A 12,449-nucleotide genomic window follows, 5' to 3' on the forward strand; every position below is an offset into this window, starting at 1 on the left:
AGTTCAGCATTCAACGTTATTGTTCCCTCCAAGCTCGACACCAAGCTCAAAGCCCTGGGTCTTGACACCACCCTCTGCAACTGGATCCTGGACTTCCTGACTCCACACTGACTCTTAACACAGGGGCCCCACAGGGGTGTGTCCTCAGTCCTCTGCTGTACTCCCTGTTCACCCACGACTGCGTGGCTATGTACGACACCAACTCCATCATCAAGTTTGCTGATGACACAAAGGAGTTGATTATTGATTTCAGTAAGCAGAGGAGGGAACATGACCCGATCCACATCAACGGGACTGCTGTAGAGAGAGTCACAAGTTTTAAGAAATTCGGCATGACGACCCGGGTCCTCTCCAAATACTGAGGAAGGCACCCAGCATCATCAAGGACCCCACACACCCCAGCCATGAGCTGTTCTCTCCCTTACCATCAGGCAGACGGTGTCGGAGCATGTCTGATACCAACAGGCTCAGATACATTTTCTATCTACAAACCATCAGACTGCTGAACACTTGACCTGGACTGTCCACCTGCTCTGATTCTCTGCACCGTAGCACACATGCACTCACTCATGCACACACCCACACAGACATACACACACATACATTCATGCTACACACACATCACACCTGCTTCCTTCCATCTCTCTCTCTCTCTCTCTCTCTCTCTCTCTCTCTCTCTCTCTCTCTCTCTCTCTCTCTCTCTCCCTGTCATTGTATCCTCATTATTTCCTTGACACAGAAACACTCTTGCATGTTCAAAATACACTTCCTTTTGTACGCATTGTGATTCCCACTCATAACCAAGCATACTACACTACACTACTCTCTCTCGCTCTCTCTCTCTCTCATTCACTCCATGTCCCTCTCTCTCTCAGGCTGTGGCAGCTATAAGCCTTTCCGTGACTAGCTGTCATTAATCTTTCCTCTCTGGGGGCAGGCCCTTGACTCTGTGCCAGATAGTGGTTCACGGGGATCGAGGGAGGGAGAGCAGGAAGGAGGAAACCCAAAACAGACCTTTACCTAAAACACACAAACAAAGCCGTTCCTCCCAAACACACCAGTGTGTGGCGTTGCTGAGTTCCTTGCCCCCTGGGAACTGAAGCATTCCGACTAGGATGCAGTGGAGTGTGAGCAGACAAACAAACACACTGGTTAACACCACTTATGTGCATGTCGTTGAATTACCACCCTGGCTGCTAATAGTGTGGACTGGGAGTGTGCTGTTATGCTCAGTTTATTGATGCTTTGGAGAGCCTTGGATGGGGGTGGGGAATAGTGACTTATTGTGTATTTGTTGTTTTGGATATTAGCCTATGGTTTCACAGTTCTAAGCTCAACTTATTGTTTAACATCCATTTTCTGCTGAACTCATAACTCTTCACATCCAATGCTCTCCTCATGTGTCTTGACATGCTATCTCCTTAGCAATTGTTTCCAGCTCATTTCCTGTCCTGAGAATGAGTCCCTATCCATAGTCTCTGCGGTTTTACTGTAATGATGAGTTCCTTCAGTGCTGACTCTTTCTCTGTGTAATGTAGACTGAGCACGACTGCCAGCAGCAAAATAGCGGAGTTTTTTCCATGCTATGTACTATATTTAATTCAGATACAGTTTCCTCCTAGCTAATCAACCAACCAACCCACCCATCCACCCACCAACCACACTTCACCCACCCACCAACCACACTTCTTTCTACCTCACTTAGCCATGATAAAGCTCCAGTTCCATTTAAGCAATGAGGTTCAAGTGAATTTAATGCTTCAAATGCAAACTCAAAGCTCTGAAATCTCTTCCACTTAGACTTCTAAACATTTACATTTACATCATTTAGCAGACGCTCTTATCCAGAGCGACTTACAAATTGGTGCATTCAACTTATGATAGCCAGTGGGACAACCACTTTTATTTTTATTTATTTTTTATGGGGGGTGGGGGAAGAAGGATTACTTTATACTATTCCAGGTATTCCTTAAAGAGGTAGGGTTTCAAGTGTCTCCGGAAGGTGGTCAGTGACTCCGCCGACCTGGCATCGTGTGGGAGCTTGTTCCACCATTGGGGTGCCAGAGCAGCGAATAGCTTTGACTGGGCTGAGCGGGAACTAGAGGTAGGGGAGCTAGCAGGCCAGAGGTGGATGAACGTAGTGCCCTCGTTTGGGTGTAGGGTCTGATCAGAGACTGAAGGTAAGGAGGTGCCGTTCCCCTCACAGCTCCGTAGGCAAGCACCATGGTCTTGTAGTAGATGCAAGCCTCAACTGGAAGCCAGTGGAGTGTGCGGAGGAACTTGGGAAGGTTGAACACCAGACGGGTGATTTTGATTGATTGATTCCTCACCGTTCTCATGATCATTGCAACTCCACGAGGTGAGATCTTGCATGGAGCCCCAAGCCAAGGGAGATTGACAGTTATTTTGTGTTTCTTCCATTTGCGAATAATCGCACCAACTGTTGTCACCTTCTCACCAAGCTGCTTAGCGATGGTCTTGTAGCCCATTCCAGCCTTGTGTAGGTCTACAATCTTGTCCCTGACATCCTTGGACAGCTCTTTGGTCTTGGCCATGGTGGAGAGTTTGGAATCTGATTGATTGATTGCTTCTGTGGATAGGTGTCTTTTAGACAGGTAACAAACTGAGATTAGGAGCACTCCCTTAAAGAGTGTGCTCCTAATCTCAGCTCGTTATCTGTATAAAAGACACCAGGGAGCCAGAAATCTTTCTGATTGAGAGGGGGTCAAATACTTATTTCCCTCATTAAAATGCAAATCAATTTATAACATTTTTGACATGCGTTTTTCTGGATTTTGTTGTTGTTATTCTGTCTCTCACTGTTCAAATAAACCTACCATTAAAATTATAGACTGATCATGTCTTTGTCAGTGGGCAAACATACAAAATCAGTAGGGGATCAAATACTTTTTTCCCTCACTGTATGTCTGCCAGACATGCAGAGATGTGATTCGCCACCTGGTTATCAGAAGGGGGAAAGGAGAAAACGAATTGTATGTCGTCTGCGTAGCAATGATAGGAGAGACCATGTGAGGATATGACAGAGCCAAGTGACTTGGTGTATAGAGAGAATAGGAGAGGGCCTAGAACTGAGCCCTGGGGGACACCAGTGGTGAGAGCACGTGGTGCGGAGACAGATTCTCGCCACGCCACCTGGTAGGAGCGACCTGTCAGGTAGGACGCAATCCAAGAGTGAGCAGCGACAGAGATGCCCAACTCGGAGAGGGTGGAGAGGAGGATCTGATGGTTCACAGTATCAAAGGCAACGGATAGGTCTAGAAGGATAAGAGCAGAGGAGAGAGAGTTAGCTTTAGCAGTGCAGAGAGCCTCCGTGACACAGAGAAGAGCAGTCTCAGTTGAATGACCAGTCTTGAAACCTGACTGGTTTGAATCAAGAAGGTCATTCTGAGAGAGATAGCAGGAGAGTTGGCTAGAGACGGCACGCTCAAGAGTTTTGGAGAAAAAAGAAAGAAGGGATACTGGTCTGTAGTTGTTGACATCGGAGGGATCGAGTGTAGGTTTTTTGAGGAGGGGTGCAACTCTCGCTCTCTTGAAGACGGAAGGGACATGGCCAGCAGTCAAGGATGAGTTGATGAGCGAGGTGAGGTAAGGGAGAAGGTCTCCAGAAATGGTCTGGAGAAGAGAGGAGGGGATAGGGTCAAGCGGGCAGGTTGTTGGGCGGCCGGCCGTCACAAGTCGCCTGGAGAGAGAGGGGAGAAAGAAGTCAAAGCATAGGGTAGGGCAGTGTGAGCAGAACCAGCTGTGTCATTTGACTTAATAAATGAGGATCGGATGTCGTCAACCTTCTTTTCAAAATGGTTGACGAAGTCATCCACATAGAGGGAGGAGGAGGAGGAGGATTCAGCAGGGAGGAGAAGGTGGCAAAGAGCTTCCTAGGGTTAGAGGCAGCGGCTTGAAATTTAGAGTGGTAGAAAGTGGCTTTAGCAGCGGAAACAGAGGAAGAGAATGTAGAGAGGAAGAAGTGAAAAGATGACAGGTCCGCAGGGAGTCTAGTTTTCCTCCATTTCCGCTCGGCTGCCTGGAGCCCTCTTCTAAACCAATGTCAATGAAAGACCATTGATTAGGGTAATGGTAATAATACATGTAATCTGAAAGGCCATCAGACAATGATCTAAGAAGTGGTATCCTCTAAAGTCTTATCACACATGTGTTTTACAGAAACTTGGCCATTGGCATAGGTATCCAGAATTTCCCAGAAGGCCTTGCGGTGAGCCTCCCTCTGCGAGGTGCAGGGATGTCCACATGGAAAGCCTTCTGGTGAGTAACACTTCTCTGTTAGCATCCATATAGTACCTTTACATGGCCTACTCTGTTCCTCTGCATCCCATATTAAGGGAATTGTTTTATCTTGGTTTGACAGCCAATGACAGAAGGTGCCAAAAAGGGCCCCAAGTAGGGGTGTGAACGTTTAAATGAAATTGGGATTGCCAACTTTAAGAATAAAAGGAAAACATTGATTTGCCGTGTTATAGCCTAACTAGATGAAAGGCTATAAAGGCCTGGGGAAAGTTGTGTAATTTAAATAAAACCAGAGAGGAAGATGCAAACTTTAGGCATGCAAGACAAGACATTGTGAGATACAGATTACCAAGACATGTGCACGGTTCTTTCTGCATGCCCCCTCCTTTCTCTCCCAACCTTGCACTGGCTCACCTGCTCTTTCTCTTTAGTAATGATGAGAATGTGTGTTCAGTCTTTGGTCTGTTGAATGTAGAATATCCTAGCCTATTCATTGATGATAGGCCCTGCTTTATTGAAGTTGCGAGACATTGCAAGACAAGAAATTGCGAGATACAGCATTCCATTTTGAGATACAGCTTTTGATTACCGATAGATGAGCCTAGTGCACGGTTCTGACTCTGCCGACCTGCCTATACTGTGCCCTCTTTCTCCATCCCTCGCTAGCTCGCCATGAAAGATGTGAGTGTTTGTGTTCTCGGAAGTATGGCAACAAATCAGTCTCCTCTGTTCCAAAAAATACAGAATCTTAGAAGTTGAAGAGTCGATTCCTAGCAGAATCGAATCTTGACACTCAGAAATGGGAGTCGACACCGGGAGTCGACGTGCAAGGAGGCGAGGAATGAATTATTTTGGAGTTGACTCTCCACTACTATGTCAACATCGTTAACAATTGGAAAAATGGCAGAGAAAGGCAAGCGACAGCACTAGGGGCATTTGAAATGATTTCACTATTAGAATAATATCATAATATTTTTTTGGGCTTTCCGGATAGTAAAATAAAAAATAAAAAAACTTCAAATGAGACTTCATCACGCGACTCGAGAGAGCTGGTGCGCTGCGCTCTGCTTGTTTCAGCAAAAGGGTGGGGAAGGGACGAGCGAGGCACAGGGGCTGTTGTGTGTGACAGTATATGTGTGTGGCACGGAGGGAGAGAGACTCGCGCTAGTTAGACAAACTTGTTGCTGGCTGCCATAGGTTATCTATCATCTGGTAGTGCCTGTCTTGACTGCATCAAATTGTTGTAAGGAAGCTAGCTAGCTACAGTAGCCAGCTAAGTTAGTCAGCTAACTAGCTAAAGTAGCAAGGCTAATTGAGGCTATTTTTCGGCGCCCTTGTCTACAACAACCCCATTCATATAAAACAAAAGCCTACTTGTTGGTTGGTCATTGTAGCCTACTTATTCTCATTTAACCAACTTAATTCTGTAATTTTAATTCCATTTGACATTGATTAGAAATCTCCCACTTTACTTGCTACACATGGAGCCTCGTACTGTAGCGCCGCTTTGATTGACGGTTAATAACAACAAGCTACACTGTGAAACGTGTGTAGGTTACCGGTGCGTCTTTTTTATGAGGTGCACTCAAAACTGTTGTTTTAAAATGTGGAATGTAATAGTCTATCCTTGTAGGCTATGTATCAATGTCACATATACCATTATATTTAATTTTAGACATAGCCTTTTCATTGTTAAAATATACCGATATTTGTTTTATTCTAAAAAATTAATACTAACGTCTGTTCGGATATTCAAATATTCAAAATAACATGCCCATCCCTAGACAGCAGCGAAGTCCTGTATTGCAATATTTTGAAAATTGCAGTTAATTATTTTTTTTATAATTGTTTATTTTTTGTCACATCCCTACTCCCTAGGGTACTAACTAGGATTCTAACTAACTCCTCATTGTCTATTTCCTCAGGTATGGACAGCTCAGTGGTATGGTAGAACCAATTGCCGGGTTGCTAGGCGCTGTTGCCATGGTGCTGGCGGAACCACTGTTGCCGTACGCCCTGGCCTTCGCTGCCGGGGCCATGGTGTATGTGGTGGTCGATGACATCATCCCAGAGGCTCAACTCAGGTGAGTGGCCATGCAGACTGATGGAGAATGTAGAGCGAGAGGAGGGAGAGATGTTCTATTAACAGTGCTCTCCCATCGCTAAACTCATGTCTTAGTCAAGGCTTAGCCCATGTCCAACCCTTTAGAAAACACTTGAACAATGTTTCCTAGTAATACATAAACATACAAAGAGAGGGTGAGAGAAAAGGAAAGAGACAATTTTTTCCCACCATGATTGCAATCTCTTTGCGTGGTTGTTCATAGCGCTCCCATCTCTGTGACTGAGCCAGACTTGATCAATCGATGTCTTTGTGTAAGTGTGAGCCGCAGGGAGGGAGAGTGGGAGAGGAGCAAAGACAAGGTCCCCCTGGAATGTTCTGGTTTTCACAACCCTGGGCGTATTGTTTGCTTTAAAATTCAAGACGGGAAGCGAGCTGTCTTTTGGCTTGTCCTCTCTTCAACACCCAACGTTTTGTGTGGGTAGACTGTCACTGTGAAGTGTGTGCCTGCTGGCCTGTTTATTGTGTGTGTGTGTGTGTGTGTGTGTGTGTGTGTGTGTGTTAGTAACCTGAGAGTTTTTCAAGTCTGTATATGTCATTCTATGTTTGTCATTCTGTCTGTCCGTTTCTATTTCTGCCTGTCTGTCTCTATTTCTGTCTATCAATCTTATCTTTCCATACTCCGTTTATGTCTCTGTGTCTCAGTGTACTGTATATGATTGAAATACTGTATGACTACACCAACATTGATTAACCCTGTCCATGTATATTGTCTTGAAGTGGGAATGGTAAGTTGGCTTCCTGGACCTCCATCCTGGGCTTTGTAGTGATGATGTCACTGGACGTTGGGCTGGGCTAAGGCTTCACATGGAACACCTCGCTGATGTCCCAGAATGTAACAATCACCAGACCTTGAAAGAAGAAATGGGACCAAACCTGCCTTCTCTCTGACTGCTTGCTTTTATTTTATTATCTGATTTTAATTTTTTTTATTATAACATTTTGTGCAAATGCTTCATCAATGTTTTGACTTTTAAATGTATAATATACAGTACCTGTCAAAAGTTTGGACACACCTACTCATTCAACGTTTTTTCTTTATTTTTACTATTTTTTACATTGTAGAATAATAGTGAAGACATCAAAACAATGAAATAACACATATGGAATCATGTAGTAACCAAAGAAGTGTTAAACAAATTAAAATATATTTTAGATTTTAAATTCTTAAAATAGCCACCCTTTGCATTGATGACAACTTTGCACACTCTTGCACACAGGTTGTAATGCAACAAAATTGCAAAAATGCCAAGGGGGATGAATACTTTTGCAAGGCACTGTATAGTCTCAAAACATGGTTAAAACTATCATTTGAATATCATGGATGGTCAGTCTTTGCATCCATGGCTATGTTTAAATTTGAGAGTGGTGGGGTTAGCGCTTTGTTATTGTTTCAACCGCAGATTGCCCTTTTAGGAAGCTCAACCAAATCTTTATTTTAATTTTTTGAAAATGCAAAAAAGAATGTTTGATACTGGATCCTAATGATAAAATATGACGGATACTTGAAGATAGATGTTTGTATGACTAGTTTAGATTGGCACTGAGACAGCCATTTATGAAAAGTAGATATTTTATTTTGAATGGGGTTACGCCTCTAAGGGCTTATTCTATTTTGGCTCCAGCTGTGTCGGCCACTGCACAGTTGTACCTAACACTGTGTTTTGAAGGCTAGTTATGGTCACTGAAGGAAACACAGGGATCTGTGTCTACAGACATGTCACAAATACCCATCTGAATGTGTTGGCTTGCCTGATCTTTGCTCAGATTATGATGTAATATATTCAGAAATGGTGCACACCTAATTCATTCAGGATGGCATGATTTTTTTCTTCTTCCATGAATCAAACATTTAAATTACAGCGTGATTCTGTGTCTGTTTTTCTTTTTCTATTTAACTTTATTTAGCTTTTTCTCGCATACATTCTTGCTGTGTGTGTGTGTGTGTGTGTGTGTGTGTGTGTGTGTGTGTGTGTGTGTGTGTGTGTGTGTGTGTGTGTGTGTGTGAGAGAGAGAGAGAGAGAGAGAGAGAGAGAGAGAGAGAGAGAGAGAGAGAGAGAGAGAGAGAGAGAGAGAGAGAGAGAGAGAGAGAGAGAGAGAGAGAGAGAGAGAGAGAGAGAGAGAGAGAGAGAGAGAGAGAGAGAGAGAGAGAGAGAACAGTATGCATAGTCCACTGTGTGATGAAACTGCCTTTGGATGGGAATAGCAACATTTTATAGCTAGCTTATTTCTTATGCGTTTCTCAATTTTAGCACACCTTTCCATTCTTATTGCATTGTTATTATGATATTATTACATTCCGTTATTCTTACAGGTGAAATGAAATGTAATGACTAATGTGAAGTTTGTGTGAGAAGTCAGATATTACAGCTAGCCAAATGGAATGCTAGCTACGTAACTAAAATGCAACCTCCTTTTTGCGTTTCTAGTTTTCCATTCATGAACTGTACTGTACTGCGTGAGGCAGGGTGCTTTTAAACACTTGGGACGATCTCGGATAAGGACTTCCCTGTCCATGTAATCTCAGTCATTGTGATCTAAAAGGCTAAACTGATCTTAAATCAGCACTCCTAGTCTGACACGCTTGATACAAACTGTCCCTGGTCTCGCTGCCTGACTCTATTCTAGGAGGGGGTTGGATAGAACCAATCCCAAGAAAAAGTGAGAGAGATGTGTTATTGATGGTGTTGATGATGTAATAAACCAATACTGCTTCCACAATGTGTGTGTTTCTCTATGTTGTTAGTCAGTGGGGTCAACCCTGGTTCAGCCACTGCCCCAGTGACTCATGATTCACTGGAATGAATCACATACTGTACTGTGGACCTTTACTGTCATGCAGCTGTGTTCTAACTGTACACGGCCCAAGCCTAGCTGGAAATACATGTTATAACTTGAATGTGGGGTAAATCATGCATTTTTGCCATTGGGAGATATGCATAAAAACATCAACACATATGCATAAAGACATGAGTTATACTCAGAAGTAGCCATATTCATACTTCCTTATGCACTAACCAATGTAAAGGTGTCATACAGTGACAATGGACTGTTTTGTGCTTCTGGCACACTGCACTTCCCTGTCAGCAGAAATTATGTGTGTGTGGCCACTACTATGAACAGTGGACATGAGACAGTGGAGAGATGATAAAGTACTCGAAAGGTGAACTCTACTAGTCTATGTACTGGGCCTGGGGAAAACACAGAGTGCAGTAGAGCGGAAATGTTCTGTAATGAAATGTTCCATTCCTGAACAGAGATGGGAAAAAAGCTTTGGCAGCCCTCTGGAAACTGTACATGACACCACTCTCCTTTCCTACATCCTTCTCTATTACTTGCTCACTCTTTCGTCCATTCTTTTTCTGTCTCTGTTTTCTTGCCATTTCAGTCTTTTCGAGATAATCTGAACGTGTTCAATAGAACATCCACTTTGACTGAGGCCTGGTCTTGTGCAATGTATCCATTGTCGATCCATTGTTCAGAGTGCTAGACAATGATACCAGTACCCTGAGCCATGACCCATCCTTATGTAGCAATGCTCAACTCCACTGCACTTCTATACCTTTGTAAGCTTTGTGTAAGCCTAGGACCTGGCAGCTAGTCGACTGGCACACACATAGAGGTGTATGCTTGTGTGGGTTTTCTTTTTCCTATTTGTTTTTCTTTTGAGCTGTGATAAGTATGATAGGGAGAGGCGAGACGAGGTTTTGCTTCTCATTGAGTCGGAATGCCAGTGCAGGAAACACCTTGTTGACAGGGTGAAGGTGAAGGACAAAGAACCCCTTTCATAGCCACCCTGTGCCAGCATCGCCCGGAGAGCCCATGCCCACCTCGCTGAGGGCAGGGATTAGTATAGGCAGGACAATGGCTATTGTTACGGATCTTCCCTGACTTTATTGGGCACCAGAGAGAGTGGGAAGCCACAAGCATGGACCACGCACACACTATATATATATATATATATATATATATATATATATATATATATATATATATATATATATATATATATATATATATATATATATATATATGCTCACATACACTCACATAGTCTCTCGAGCACACAGGATCCAAGAGAAGGGACCCTTTCTTTACTTTGTGTTTGGGCTCAAATGGCTCCTTTGTCTGGTGGCCATAGTCCTGTATGAGGAGAACAGTTGGGAGCATTGACCACAGGCCGGCTGCTAGTAATCTGGTCTGGAGAGGCGGTCAAAGAATGTCAGAAGTAGCCAATCCAAAGGCAAAGAACAGTACAGCACTGTTAGAGCACTGTTACACTAGGAGAGTGCTGAGTAGAGTATGATGCTCAAGCATAGGATATGAGGATGTAGAGTAGGGATACGGAATGGGTGCTAAAAGTAGGATAAGGTGGGATAAGGGATTGAGTGTGTGAGATCTAGCTAACCTGTGAGTGGATAGTATGAGTACAGATATAAGGTATTATCTCAATCATAAAGAGGGGGTCGAGAAAGGAATGATAGTTTAACTCTAAAGATGATCCCGTTGTAAGGCTTTGAAAGGCTACAGCTTCAACCAATGACAGTACACCTTACTGACAGGTGCTTACTCATGCCCTGGGAGAATGTGTGTGTGTGTAAGTGAGAAGGAGAAAAAAAGTGAAACGGGGAGGAGACACTCCAGGGATTGCGTGCGGACATCAAATGTTTACTGGAAGGGGGAGGTTCTGTGGTTAACAAGAGTGGGCAGAGACCCAAAAGCTCAAACCAGGAGCTTCGCACGCAACTTAACAATACTACCTTTATGAGGACTGCATCGCAACGGCTGAGTCTCTTGCGCTCTTTCTCTCGCTCTTTCTCTCATGCTCAGACAAAAAGGAGATTTCAGTGATAAATCCTGATACCTGAGTCATTGGCATAGCTAACATGACAAAGTCAAAACCTCTTATGCTCCTTGGCTTATAGAGGATAAAACAAATCTTCCAGTATCAGCCCGCTGAATCATAGACCCCAGACCCATTAAGTAATTGGACACTGCAGCATAGTTCAACAAAGTTCAACAGATTGAATGTCCCTACATTCTGGTCGATTTAATGATAACCGTATCATCAAATGAGAGGGATATGGCTTTGTGATATGGCTGTATATGTATTAATAGTTATTGATCACATACAATCTATCATGAATCATCTGTAGTTTTTGTCATGTGTGTTTTTCAGGGTTCTCTCTCTTGCTGTGTTGGCGGTGGGAGAGCATGTTAGAAGTACAATACGCCACGTTGTTGAAGAGACAAGCCTTTGCATGCCAGAGCCCACTTAACCAAAATACTGGGACAGGCGGCTGGATGTCTCTTTGTCACGCAAATCCACTCACTCGCACAGACACACGAAGCCAATACACACACAGATTTGAGGAATAACCTACTCAGGGACAGCATGGTTGAGGTTTCAATAGATATGCAGGTGCCTTCATTGTCACCAGCATCCCTTACCCTAGGAAAAAACTCACACAAAGAAACCTCAAAGGTAACACCATACTCACTTAGCGGCATCAGTGTAACTTACACTGTATTGTGTGTGTGCATGCGAATGTGTCTGTGTGCGTGTCTGGTGGGGACGAGGGGAAGTGATTTAAATTAAACACAGCCCTAACAGTTGGGATGGGAGGATGTGGAGAATAACATGGTTGTGTCCTCTAGTAGGGCTAATTGATTGGCTGGTTTCCTCTCTCTAAGTGGCTTCTGCACCCCTCGGGATCTGTAAGCACTCATTTCCACAAACACTCACCATCCTGTCTATTCATTCACTGGACTGACTGTGTGTGTGTTTTACATTTACGTCATTTAGCAGACGCTCTTATCCAGAGCGACTTACAGTTAGCGAGTGCATACATTTTTTATATATTTTTTTATACTGGCCCCCCGTGGGAATCGAACCCACAACCCTGGCGTTGCAAACACCGTGCTCTACCAACTGAGCTACATCCCTGCTGGCCATTCCCTCCCCTACCCTGGACGACGCTGGGCCAATTGTGCACCGCCCCATGGGTCTCCCGGTCACGGCCGCTACGACAGAGCCTGGATTCGAACCAGGATCTCTAGTGGCACA

The 12,449-nt window shown here is 44.0% G+C and overlaps 1 protein-coding gene across 1 annotated transcript; it reads left to right on the forward strand.

Moving 5' to 3' along the window:
• The first annotated feature begins 4,184 nt into the window (after window positions 1–4,184).
• Window positions 4,185–9,093, forward strand: LOC311126274 (zinc transporter ZIP11-like). Its single transcript, XM_084200286.1, has 3 exons — window positions 4,185–4,278; window positions 6,186–6,344; window positions 7,103–9,093. Exons 1-3 carry the CDS (start codon window positions 4,256–4,258, stop codon window positions 7,179–7,181), a joined length of 261 nt encoding a protein of 86 aa, XP_084056412.1. The 5' UTR covers window positions 4,185–4,255; the 3' UTR covers window positions 7,182–9,093.
• Window positions 9,094–12,449: the final 3,356 nt, after the last annotated feature.

Source organism: Coregonus lavaretus (assembly GCF_964263955.1).
Source record: "Coregonus lavaretus genome assembly, contig: HAP1_SCAFFOLD_556, whole genome shotgun sequence".
Classification (NCBI taxonomy): Eukaryota; Metazoa; Chordata; class Actinopteri; order Salmoniformes; family Salmonidae; genus Coregonus; species Coregonus lavaretus.